Source organism: Gobius niger, assembly GCF_951799975.1.
Source record: "Gobius niger genome assembly, chromosome: 18".
In the NCBI taxonomy this organism is placed as follows: domain Eukaryota; kingdom Metazoa; phylum Chordata; class Actinopteri; order Gobiiformes; family Gobiidae; genus Gobius; species Gobius niger.
Window position 1 is genome coordinate 18,785,292 of NC_136869.1, and position 12,194 is coordinate 18,797,485.

At 41.1% G+C, this 12,194-nt stretch overlaps 2 protein-coding genes across 2 annotated transcripts; one reads left to right on the plus strand and one right to left on the minus strand.

The window, feature by feature from the left end:
• The first annotated feature begins 54 nt into the window (after window positions 1–54).
• Window positions 55–6,829, plus strand: nom1 (nucleolar protein with MIF4G domain 1). Its single transcript, XM_079576627.1, has 11 exons — window positions 55–1,082; window positions 1,164–1,273; window positions 1,459–1,654; window positions 2,205–2,528; window positions 2,605–2,715; window positions 3,207–3,377; window positions 4,745–4,866; window positions 4,945–5,077; window positions 5,986–6,117; window positions 6,186–6,295; window positions 6,487–6,829. Exons 1-11 carry the CDS (start codon window positions 183–185, stop codon window positions 6,662–6,664), a joined length of 2,487 nt encoding a protein of 828 aa, XP_079432753.1. The 5' UTR covers window positions 55–182; the 3' UTR covers window positions 6,665–6,829.
• A 1,803-nt stretch (window positions 6,830–8,632) lies between these two features.
• mnx1 (motor neuron and pancreas homeobox 1) lies at window positions 8,633–10,312 on the minus strand (the record flags this gene model as incomplete). Its single annotated transcript, XM_079576547.1, has 3 exons — window positions 8,633–9,028; window positions 9,213–9,373; window positions 9,823–10,312. The coding sequence occupies 3 exons, from the start codon at window positions 10,310–10,312 to the stop codon at window positions 8,744–8,746; spliced, it is 936 nt and encodes a 311-aa protein (XP_079432673.1). The 3' UTR covers window positions 8,633–8,743.
• Between the last annotated feature and the right edge of the window lie 1,882 nt (window positions 10,313–12,194).

The following is a 12,194-nucleotide window of genomic DNA, read 5'->3' on the forward strand; positions in this document are numbered from 1 at the left end:
AAATACGCCCCAAAATAAAAAACGTCATTACTACGCGTCGACGTAACCCGGAAGAGGATGGTCACGTGGGTAAAGGTAAAAACAACATGTGCAGGACTTTAGCAAGGAGGTATTTGTATTCTTTATTTCTATTGTAGCTTTACTATAATGTTAAATACCCTTTAGGTTTACAGAAAGTTAAAATGAAAGCTAAATCCAAGCAAAGTAGTAGAAAGAAAAAAGGTAACGAAGTGCTACAGAAGTACAAGTTTGCGGTAGACGATTTTGTGAAAAGTAAAAGCGCCTCGGAAGATGTGGACCACAGCAGTGATTTTAAGTATGTCAAAAAGAAAAGTAGGAAAGAATTACGCAAAGAAAAACGGAAGCTTAAAAAGGCCAAAATGAAAAGCCACTATGAAGGCAAAACCGATTTCACGCCACCTCAGGTGACTAATAAAAATCCAGTTCAAGAGAATCGTGCCCCGAAGAAGGACAAAAGTGAGAGGAAAGAGAAAGATATACCTCACATGCCAGACAAAGTTGCTGTGAAAAAGCGTTCGAAATCATCAGTGACTCAGAAACTCAAGAAGACAAATAAGCTTCAAGAGTCGAGGAAGCAGGCACTTTTGGAAGCCAATGAGCAAGAGGACAGGGAAATCAAAAAGCTTGAGCGTTCACTGGGACTGAACAAGAGGAAAAACAAAAAATCTCTTCCCCAGTCCTTTGTGGCTGATGGACTTGATTATATCCTTGGTGTGCTTGACTCTGGCTCTTCTGGCGCTGCAATGTATGACAGTGAAGATGACATGGATCTGGCAAAGGACAACTTCTCTAAACTCGAGGAGGACGAATCTGCAGGGTCAGATAATGGAGAAGAACAGCAAATTAGCAGTGATGAAGAGAACAGCACGGGGTCTTTGGGTGATGACAGTGATAGCCACAGGGACAGTATGCATGAGGACATGGGTGATGAGGAGGAGGCGGTTGAGTCAAAGGGTGACCCGGATGAAAGTGATGGAGAAGAGGAAGATGAGTCAATGGCATCAGAAGCAGAGGATGCAGATGATACAGGTGACGCCCAGGTGACAGAGGAGAACACGGAGGTACGGAGAATCCCGCTCTACATGTTGCATATGTTAAACGACAGTAACTTTCTAACGCTATTTCTTTGATGTGAATACTAGGCATCTTCAACCAGCAAATATATACCACCTCATCTACGTAACTTGGGAGGTGACAAACGTAAAGCTGAGCTGGAAAAACTAAAGAGGAATGTAAAAGGCCTATTAAACAGGTTGGTCTGTTGCTAGTTTTATTCGCTGGCTTGCTATTTATTATCATCATGATTAATAATAACAACATTTACATTACCTGGACGGGAAAAAAAAAGAATTTACACAGATTATTATTAATAATGATTTTTAGTACAACTTTTATCAAAATATAAATTGTGTTTGAATAAACTGAAACTTTGTTTAGGTTGAGTGAGCCCAATATGGCATCCATTAGTGGTCAACTAGAAGAGATGTACATGAATCGCAGCAGAAAAGAAATGAACGATACATTAACAGAGGTGTTACTAGCGGCGTGTGTCACACCCGCCCTGATGCCCGACCGCCTGCTGATGGAGCATGTCCTGCTTGTCAGCGTCCTGCATCATGCTGTTGGCTTGGAGGTAAAGATGCTTGCCCGTTTAGTTGCGCAACCTTCTATTATTTATCCTAGACAGTAAGAAAACCAAATTCACGTCTGTCAGGATTGATACCATAGTTAGAATTGTACAGTATATTGCCAGTAGAACTCCCCACCCAAGTTCAAAGATAAAAGGATGTTTTCTTGCAATTGAGCAAAACATTACAATTAGTGGTTTGATGATTTGATTAGTGCTGTCTCTGGTCTACATCAAATAACTTGGATTTGACATTTATATTTTAAAATAAAGATCCAATTCACTGTGCACATTTCTTGAACATGAACATGAAAATGCCATTATGAGGCAACTGAGATATGCTCTGTTTAAAAATTGCAAGCATCACGTGCATTACAAAGTCTGTAGAGGTCTACAATGCAGGCTTTGTAGGGTTAAATCATAATAAGACAACATGAGGACAGGGATTTAAATTCAATTGAGATTAATTGATCAGCCTTTGTGAAGGGTAAATATTCATATGTAGCTAACTACTGAAAAATCACCAGTTCACACATTAACTTGCTTCTTTCTTTAGGTTGGGGCACATTTCCTCGAGACGGTTGTGCGGAATTTTGATGAGCTTTATAAGAGCCCAACCGAGGGGAAGGAATGTGATAACCTCATTTCCATCGTTGCTCACCTGTATAACTTTCAGGTGGTGCACTCCCTTCTGATATTTGACATCCTCAAACTCTTGGTCGATGCCTTCACTGAGAAAGACATTGAGCTTGTACTGTTCCTTTTGAAAAATGTTGGCTTTGCACTGAGGAAAGACGACGCTCTTGCTTTGAAGGATCTTATTTCTGAAGTGCAACGCAAGGCCGTTGATATGGGGGCAAAGTTTAAGGATCAGACCAGGGTAAGATAATGTAGTTGGTTACATTTGGTCAACAGAGCCTTGTTAAAAAAACATTGTCTTTGTGTCATGTCTCCAGATTCGCTTCATGTTGGAAACTATGCTGGCCTTGAAGAACAATGACATGAGGAAAATCCCTGGCTATGATCCTGAACCAGTGGAGAGACTCAAAAAGTTGCAAAGGACTCTGGTAGGTAATTAGCAAGAAATTCCCAAATGATTCCTTCACACCAGCACTCGCACTACACTGCACATGTACGTCCTTGCACCACAAGGGGGCCCCAGAGAACTTCCATTCATAAGTCTGTCTCTCCACTCTACATTTTTTTACATTTTATTTTCTTTATCATGTGTGCTTAATAATAGATTGATTGTATTGTCATTTTACTCACCTTAATGATTTGTTTTACATGATTTATTATTTTAATCACTTATGATTTTCTTTAATTGTCATCCATAGCTTGCGCCTACTCAACACACACACCGCACATCCAAACGCCATGCACAACCCTTCATGCTCCCAAGAACCAAATACGTATTAGTCTATCCCCTTACCCTTGTGTATTTCTCCTTTGACTATGTGCTTAGTGAAAGCTTTGTTCTATGTATCAATAAAAAAATAGATTAAAAAAAAATATATTGATTGTGATTATTTATTCTCCATGGTAATTTTGTGTGCAGATCAGTCGAAGTGCCAGTGGCAGTGACATGAAGCTGCGTGTGTCCCTCGACAGCCTCCTCAGAGCTGAGCATGTTGGCCGCTGGTGGATAGTGGGCTCCTGTTGGAGTGGAGCTCCAATGATCTCTGATAAAGGGACCACACCAGCAAAAGAAACGCCATCAGTGGGACAGGTGACATTTTTACAGCACTGTACAGTATTTCCAGACTATAAGCTGCTACCTCTGCAGCTAGTTTATAGATTTCCAAAACACTCGGTTATTTCTGATGAAAGAACTTCAATGTGAGAAAGACGCAATAATACCTCCAAATCCAAACATAAAGTTGTGAACGTGGAGACGTTCGGACATACCCCACTCATCTGCACAATAACTTGCACAGGTGGCAAACCCCATCGCTGTCTTCTTCTACCTCTGTCTGCAGTGTTTACTGCACACTGGGGCGGGGGCAGCAGGATGAAATCCCGCTTCGGGTGCAAAATAGATGCGTTTAATCCTTTCTCTGCTGAAATATTATCAAGCGAAAAGCGAGTTCAATTCATCAAAAGCCTCGAGCGATTCACCACCGACCCAGCTCAGCAGCTTCGAACACCGGGAAACCTGGACCGTGTGCGCAGACATCCTGAGGGCGGCTCTAAACCCGGCCTCACTGTCGCTGTGCAGGCAGCGTTTCAGTTTGACTGAACACGTGGGTTTAAAGATTAATGCAATCAAATTTAAAAACTTTAAGTTCTTAAAAAGGAGGTGTTATGCTTTTTTCAATTACATAGCACCAGTCTATATCACACTACAATGATGACGAAACCTTCTGTTGGTCTGTAAATGCAGTAAATTAGAATAACTGCCTTGTATAAAATTGCTCTCTCAAAATGGCTGTAGTGAATGTCTTGAAATAGGCCTCTGTCTCTTTAAGAACCTCTGACACTTTCCGACACGCCCCCTCCACACGCTGTCTGTGGCATCAGTGGGGAGGGGGTTCTGCTGAGGAGCAGTGGTTGGTTACTCGGCTGGTGACCAAAGCTCGGAGGCGTCTCCAGGAGGTGGAGGTGTTCCTAGGAGGACTCAGGCAAACCTATCCCTAAAATGGCTGCCATCAGAGTTTTTACAGATTACTCAAAAATACGTGAATGTGCCAAGGAAACACTTCAGGCATGTTTTTAATGAGGGAATGACATAATAACATGATGTAAAGCTTGAAAAAGTCGATTTTGCATAATAGCTCCCCTTTAATACACTTTTATAAAAGTAAATGTAACTTATTTGTAGGCTGCCATTCTCTTGAAATATTTGACCACGCATGAAGAGAAAAGTCCTGTATTTCCAGTGCTCTGATGGTGCTTCAAAAGCGCTTGTCGCAGTGTGGACAGCTGCGGCTTATAGACCAGTGTGGCCTATATATGTACTAAACATAAATAAATCTTTATAAATTATGTTGGTAGGGCTTATATTCAGGTGCACTCAATAGTCCAGAAAACACAGTAACTCTTGTGTATTAACGTTCCCATTATTTGTTTTAATAGATGCTTCTTTATTTTTCTCAGTTTAGTGCCAAAGTTTTGGATCTAGCAAGGAAGCAGCGGATGAATACTGAAGTCAGGAAAAATGTTTTCTGTGTGCTGATGACCAGTGAGGACTATGTGGATGCATTTGAGAAACTCCTCCGGTTAGTTCATATTCTCTTTATTCCTTACTGGTCTAAACAGGCTTTGCTCAGAGTAGTTTATGTGTGCTCTTCGTTAAGGATGGGGCTTAAGGACAAACAGGAGAGAGAGATTGTCCATGTGCTCATGGACTGCTGCCTGCAAGAGAAAACATTCAATGCTTTCTACGCAGTGCTGGGAGAGAAATTCTGTACCCATGACCGTCGCTTTCAGGTAAATGCAGTCAGAATTAAATGTATCGTTCATAGTATACAACTTTTACAATAGATAATCTACACTGTAGAAATTATTGAAATAATACAACATTTTAAATGTAAATGTGTTTTATAGAATGTGCATTATCATTAATTTTCCCCTTGATATTCACATATTTTCTTTTTAGAAAGTTACTAGTATTCCTTTACAATTGTATGAAAATTATATGAACTAAATGGGTTTAGATATTCTATTTATTATTTATTTATTTGATCGGGACAACACACATTAATGAACGATCATATACAGTTGTACACAAAGTGTAAATGTGCCAGATTATAGCAAAACATCTGTAGGCCCGATTTATTCCATTGTCAATACAAGGGAATAAAACAATGAACATTCCGTTTATACAAGAAGTCAGTAAAATTCTTTTCTTCTACAAATTGTAAGTTGAATACACAGAGAAAAGGTTGAATCCACCTTGAATCCATGAGGAGAAAATGATGGAAAGTGTTGGTGTATGTGACCACCCACCTGTGACCTGTGAGTGGCCTACAGTGTGGGAGCCTTTCACACCTCTCTCCTCTCATGCTATTTGACTTAACCTGTGAGTGCAAACAATGGATGCGAGAGCACATTTCCTACTCCACCAGCATGTAGACCACCAGCTCATATCAGAGACTGATGACCATTGTCCTCATCAAAGAGCTGTGAAGCTGATCTAGTGGGAATGTTTGCATTTCACATGTAAACTGGATCTGAATGAGAAGATAACCTCCAATGATGCTGAGGTTGTTAACTGTCTGAATAATGTGGCAATACACTGATTATTTTTTTCTTTACTGATAACGTGCATCAGTAATAAATAATTGCTAACATTGTAACATTATTAATTTTATATTCTCTGTTCTCTTTCATCATAGATGACATTCCAGTTCTGCATTTGGGACAAATTCAGGGAACTAGATGGCCTATCTCCCACCACATTCAACAATCTTGTACAGCTGATTACATCCTTTCTGCAGAAGAAGTGTCTCCCTCTGTCTATACTCAAAGTAAGCCCAAATGTATTATGCCTGTCTATTCAAGAACCTGAGTTTCACTGTCTTGTGTTTATTTATAGACCATTGAATTTGGGGACCTGGACAAACCCAAGGTGCGTTTGCTTCGTCAAATGCTCACCAAGCTTCTGAAGGAAACTGACCCCGAGGACTTGGCTTGTATTTTTGGAAAGTAAGTAACAGAGTGTAAGGACCATGGGGCATTTAGATAACACACAGAAACCATTGTGTAATGTCACTTAAAACACTTGGACATATAGGTGATGTTAACCTCTGTTAACCCACATCTTGTAAAGTAGCTCCTCTTTACAACACTATTTGTGGGTCTCAAATCAATGTCCCGCGTTGTTTCTCCATCTTTAGGATTTCAGGAATCCCCAAGTTAGGAATGCTGCGGGAGGGCTTGAAGCTTTTCATCAGCCACTTTCTGCTGAAGAATGCCCAATCCCAAGGAGCAGCTGAACAAGCAGCACTGCTGTCAGAGCGAGCTCAGGTCGCCACGAGAGCTATGGAGGCCAAAGAGGCTAAGCTCAAACTGTAAAATCTGTGTTGGCACATTGCAGTGCACTGTAACCTGCTGGTGCATAAAGACGAACAACTGCAGCCGTTTCTGTTGCTGCTGCCTTGATGCATATGAAAATGGACTTGAGTTCATAACTTTAGGTATAGGTTGTTCCATTTATACATACTTTATAGTGTAAAACATTTTTTGTTTTCAAGAATATCTGCATTTGGTTATTTATTAAAACCATAAGCATTTGGGGAGTTTACTCCCCAAAATTTGCTGCCTGTTTTTCTTTGTACACACATATTTTTTAAACTCGGACATCTGAAAACTTTTTTGCAGTCCCAAGTCTTTCTTATGAATTATAACCAGCTGGATTCAAACATATTTAAGCCCATTTTGTACTCTGGACCACTGCAGTCGTGACATCAACAATAAAGTGCAAATCTATCGTGCCTGCATTGGTTCATTCAGTGTTTACACACCCTGATGAATTGACCGAGCGCTTTGACTCTTTCCCATTCTGTTTGCCTGTGCTCACTGTGCATATACAGTACATGGTTAGCATAGCAGCATCATTCTGTTACATTTGATAAAACAGCTACTAATTAGCTCCATTGGCATGGCAGTAGCTCAGTGCAGGAGGTCAAGAATGAACCAGCGGAATCAGAGAGACATGTCCCTGACCACCACAGGTCACAGCAGGAACAGTTTATTGTTGACAGGGCACCGGTATGCAGTATGTATATGAACAACACACTAAATGTGAAAGGAGTGACTTCACACTCAGTAACCAACCCACTGTTGTACTCTGCTTTGACTTGACCCAGTGCTGAACTTTGATGTAGACTGCGAGAGCAAACACGTCAGATAACCATAGAGCCTTCAGTAATCCTGTTACAAATGACACTGTCAGTCACTGTGCTTAAACACTGAATTTCTACTGCCAAGCATTTCTTTATGGACCCATAGGTGCTTGTACCACCTGTGAAAGTGATTTGGGACGCAAGAAGGGTTATTAAAGGAACTATACCTGACAATTTATATATAGTAGTGCAATAAAATTTGTTTGTCCCTCTGTTGTAAACTCAGGCAATCAATTTCATGATTGATTGATTGATTAGTTTGTAAGTATATTTGTAAAAGTGGCCCTGCAAGTTGTAGCATGTGCCTTTAAACTCGTCCCTGTGATGAGAGGCTATAATGATATTTGGAAAGTTAAGAATGAATGTGGACCACAACTAATAATTGAATTAATAATAGATATGGATATATATCGATCAGGTATAGGGCCTTTAATCTAGCCTAAACGGTGTCTATTTGCTTAGCCTATAGAATGCATTCACATAACCTTACCTTAAGTTTACCTAAACAAAAATGTTAAAACCCAAAATATTATTTTCTTGGTTTTATTGGCGAAATGTATGTGATCTAAGGGTTCAGATGAAAACTGTTGAGTGTGCGAACAGGCGCTCAAAGACTTTGTTAATACGAGCCCATTGCCAGTGTGGTGTGAAATGTTTCCCCTGTCTGACTGCCTACTCGCTGTTTGCTCTCACTGCACGTTTGCACAGATTCGACAGCGCTATTAACAGTAATTCCCATGACCCGAGCTGTCAGAGCAAGGAGAAAAACACAGAGCTGTGTGCGCATCCAGTTCAACCGCTGTAGCCCAGCCGTAAATCAGCCAAGCCCACATGTGTGTACGCTTTACATAGAAAACCATTTATTTTCACGATGTTATGGACCAAGAAAGACGCTAAACAATAATTTAGCATGCATTTGGAAATTATAAATACAATATACATATAGAAAAATATTTTTAAGCGTGATGAAACGCAACGTCAGAAAATACACAGACAAGCCGTGCGTTCTTCACCCCCTGGAGACCATAACTGGACAATACCATGCAGGCGCCTGATGCACTGAGGCCAATGTGCAATAATCTGCTTTACTGATGCTCTGTGGATTTATGAGATTTAAATATATATATTTTTAATCACACTAAAATTGCAATAATAATTCCACGTAACTGATAAAGGTTGAATAACATGCAACCATTGCCTTAACAGTCTTATAAGAAACACGCGGGACACCCCACTGCCCCTGGGAGGTTTAGGGGCGCGGACTCGTGTCACTGGCGTGGTTCCTCTCGTCGTCGGAAGAGCAATCTGATGAATTGTACAAGAAATTGTCTCCTTCTTCGTCATCGCTGTCTCTAATGTCTCTTATTCTGCCGTTCTTCGAGTCTGTTTTGCTCTGATATTCTGACTGATCGTGTCCATCTGATTTCTCCTGCCCCTTGGTGCCCTTCTGCTTGTCGGCCTCCTGGGCGGCCTGCTCCTTGGCCTTTTTACTCCTCTTCCACTTCATTCGCCTGTTTTGGAACCATATTTTCACCTGAAAGAGAAAATAGGCTATGTATTCTGATCCAAAAAAGAAAACATGAAATCCGTGCGTAAATGATGCGTAAAATCCATAACCGTTTATGGAGTCTATGCTATTAGTTTGATAATTGCTATCCTTGGTTTTATCTGGTGTGGACAAACTAGACGAAATTGAATCTGGTAAATAAAATGCCTACCTGGGTTTCCGTGAGCATGAGGGACGTGGCCACTTCAAAGCGCTTGGGTCGGGACAGATACTTGTTCAGTTTGAACTGATGCTCCAGCTCCAGCAGTTGCTGGCTTGTAAACGCCGTCCGTGGTCGTCTGCATTTGCCCAACAGATTTGACTGCGCCTGGGCTGTAACAAATATAAAACATAATATTCAAGTCCAATCATTGCTAAGCAACACACTACACGTGGTTAATGCTGGCACATAAATCTGCAAATAAAATAAATGACAGAAACATGTTGAAATTCATATATCCACGTCTGTCTCAGACTAAATGTAAACAGAAGGGCTGTGTCTCATCTTGAACAAATCTGCTAAAACGGGCTGAGACAAAAAGGCAGTATCTGGTGAGCAAATAGCATGAGCACTGTGGGTTTCACACTGCTCTGCCACTTTCCCACTGTCCATTATCTGTCCATTTAGGTTTCTCTAAGAAAAAACATCCCTCTGATAATTCCAAATAATACACACATAAATGGAGTCACCCAGTCTGCAGTCTATGACTTGAACACAACTCCCACAAATGTGGGCCTACTGGTTTCTTATAGAGAAAAATGTTTAAATGAGTTATACTCACAGTTAAAATCGGACATTTTGGGCAGCATCATGCCGGCCGTAGACACGCGCAGCCAGTGGTCCAGTTGGAATGTGCTGGCCGACAGTTTGATGGGGTCCGTGGCATGATGGTGATGCGAGCCGTGCGGATAAGAGTAGGACAAGGCGGGGTGTTGTCCGGTGAGCGCAGCGGCTGAGTACGTGTACATGGGGTGGCCGTAAAGAGCCTGTGCAGGGATCCCCGTGGTGCTCTGTGAGTGTAATCCGACCATACTATGCGGACTGTTGAGGAAGCCTGGTTTAGGGATCAAGCCGCATGTGGAAATCCTGGGAGGAGACGGTGTCTCCGTGCGTAAAGAGTCCGCGCCGCTGGTGAGCTCCGCTACACTCACAGACGACGGTATCGAAGAGTTGGATGACAGTGAAGTTACAAGAGCCAACGGAGATGTCTGCACCTTAGGTGTATCGACCGCCAACAACGCGTCTATTCGAAAATTTTTGGATTTCTCCATCTTTTCCGCGCGTCTTCGTTGTTTCACTTAATATGTGAAAGAGAAGTGAGCGTGTTTTGCCACCTCTCACAAGTTATGATGTGGTGCGGACTTCGGGTGACACTTATTACCTATGAGAGAGAGCTCATTGGTGCAGCTGGGACCCAGAGGGCGGGCCAAAGCAGCACACTCCTCTCTGCTCTAATGTGCGTCCTGCACAGAGGAGCGCACCGTTGTTTGGAACCCTAATGCTCTAATAACCGCAATGGACAAAATGCAACAAAAATAATCATTGAACCAAGCTTAATAATAATGATGATAATAGTAATAATAATAATAATAATAATAATAGAAATAATAATTCTAATAATTCTAGCAATAGAAAAATAATCTCTTTTTAGTGAAATGATCCCATTTAGTTTAATCATTATTATATTATAGGCCTGTTTTCAACGCACTATTTTTAATCATTTGCTCTATTTCCCTTGGCATTTAATGATCCATCAAACCAACCATCTGTGTCTTTGTGTATATAAAATTACAGTAACATTATTTCAACTATTTTGTTTGGATGTTCACTGATTCAACACAAATAAAGTATCTATGGTGTTTAATAATGCAAATAAATACAGGTCTACGTGAGCATCTTGAAGACAAAGTCCCTAACAGGCCAACAGGGAAATCTGAGTAAAAGCTCTCCTTCTGTCATTGCGGAGTGGGCGGCGATGTCACATTACTGACCTGCTCAAATCAAGATCGTGCCTTTTTTCGTTTAGCTAAAACTACCATGGGCCTATTTTAAAAGCCTAATTTTGTTTGTTAATATTAAGTATTTTGTTTTCGTTTTTCTCTCTTGGTTTTTAAGGTGCTTTCAAATCAAGCCACCCTAAGTTTAATCTGTGACAAGTGAGCTGCACAAAATGTTTTCATTGAAAGCCTATAGTGTAACATGGAGTCGTATCTAATCTGGACCCATGGCTTTGGTGACTTCGGACTAATAAGCCACTTAAAGTTAATGGAAGCGGAGGTCAAAATGAGAATTATTGACACCCCGTTGCCCTTAACCTGTCTACCAATAAAGCTGATTAGTTTTTTGTCAATTCATCAGAGGAGCGCGCGCCGAGGACGTTTATTTGCTCGGGGGAAATCAACAAGTCAGCGCCTAGTTTTCAAGTAAGGGATTGCCGTTTAATTGTGGACCTTGATGATCATGAGCAATTACAGAATGATAACGGGGAGATTGATGTCTGTGAGGGAGGACGTGGCCCTGCGCGAAGGATCCGTCCAAGACATAAACCAAGCATCTATTAGGGTGTGTGTTCTGGGGCGGTACACTTAGGCTATTTGACTTTTACGCATTTATACGCATTAACTCGCCTGTGCCATGTTGTGGGCTTATAGGTGGAGAATGGACCCAGTGGCCTATAATTTGAGAATAAATAAACAACCTTTCGACTTGTATCCCACATTGAAAGTGTTCTTTTGTAATTATCCACTTGGACCTCTGGTGATGATTATCTTAACAGCTTTGCGGCCTGTCGACGGGCGTCTTGCCCCGACGAAGCGCACAGGTTTAATTTCATTAAGGGACCAGCATGAATATTTCTATTAAAGCCGCGGTGAAATATGGAGCCATTTACTATTGGCCTTCACCGATCATCGAGATTTATCGCTCCTTTTCATCACATCTAGCGGAGAGAAAATTAATAAGGGCCCAGATGAAAGCGGACCCTAAAACCCCAGTCTTTCCTGAAAGCTGTTCATTTGCTCCGTAATTACTTTCACAATTAACTGAAATACAAATCAAAATGACAAATTGCAATGCTTTATATATTAATTACCTTGGGTAAATGTGTTCATTATGAAAAGGCGCTTTAACGAAAAAAGGAAACCCGTGCTATCT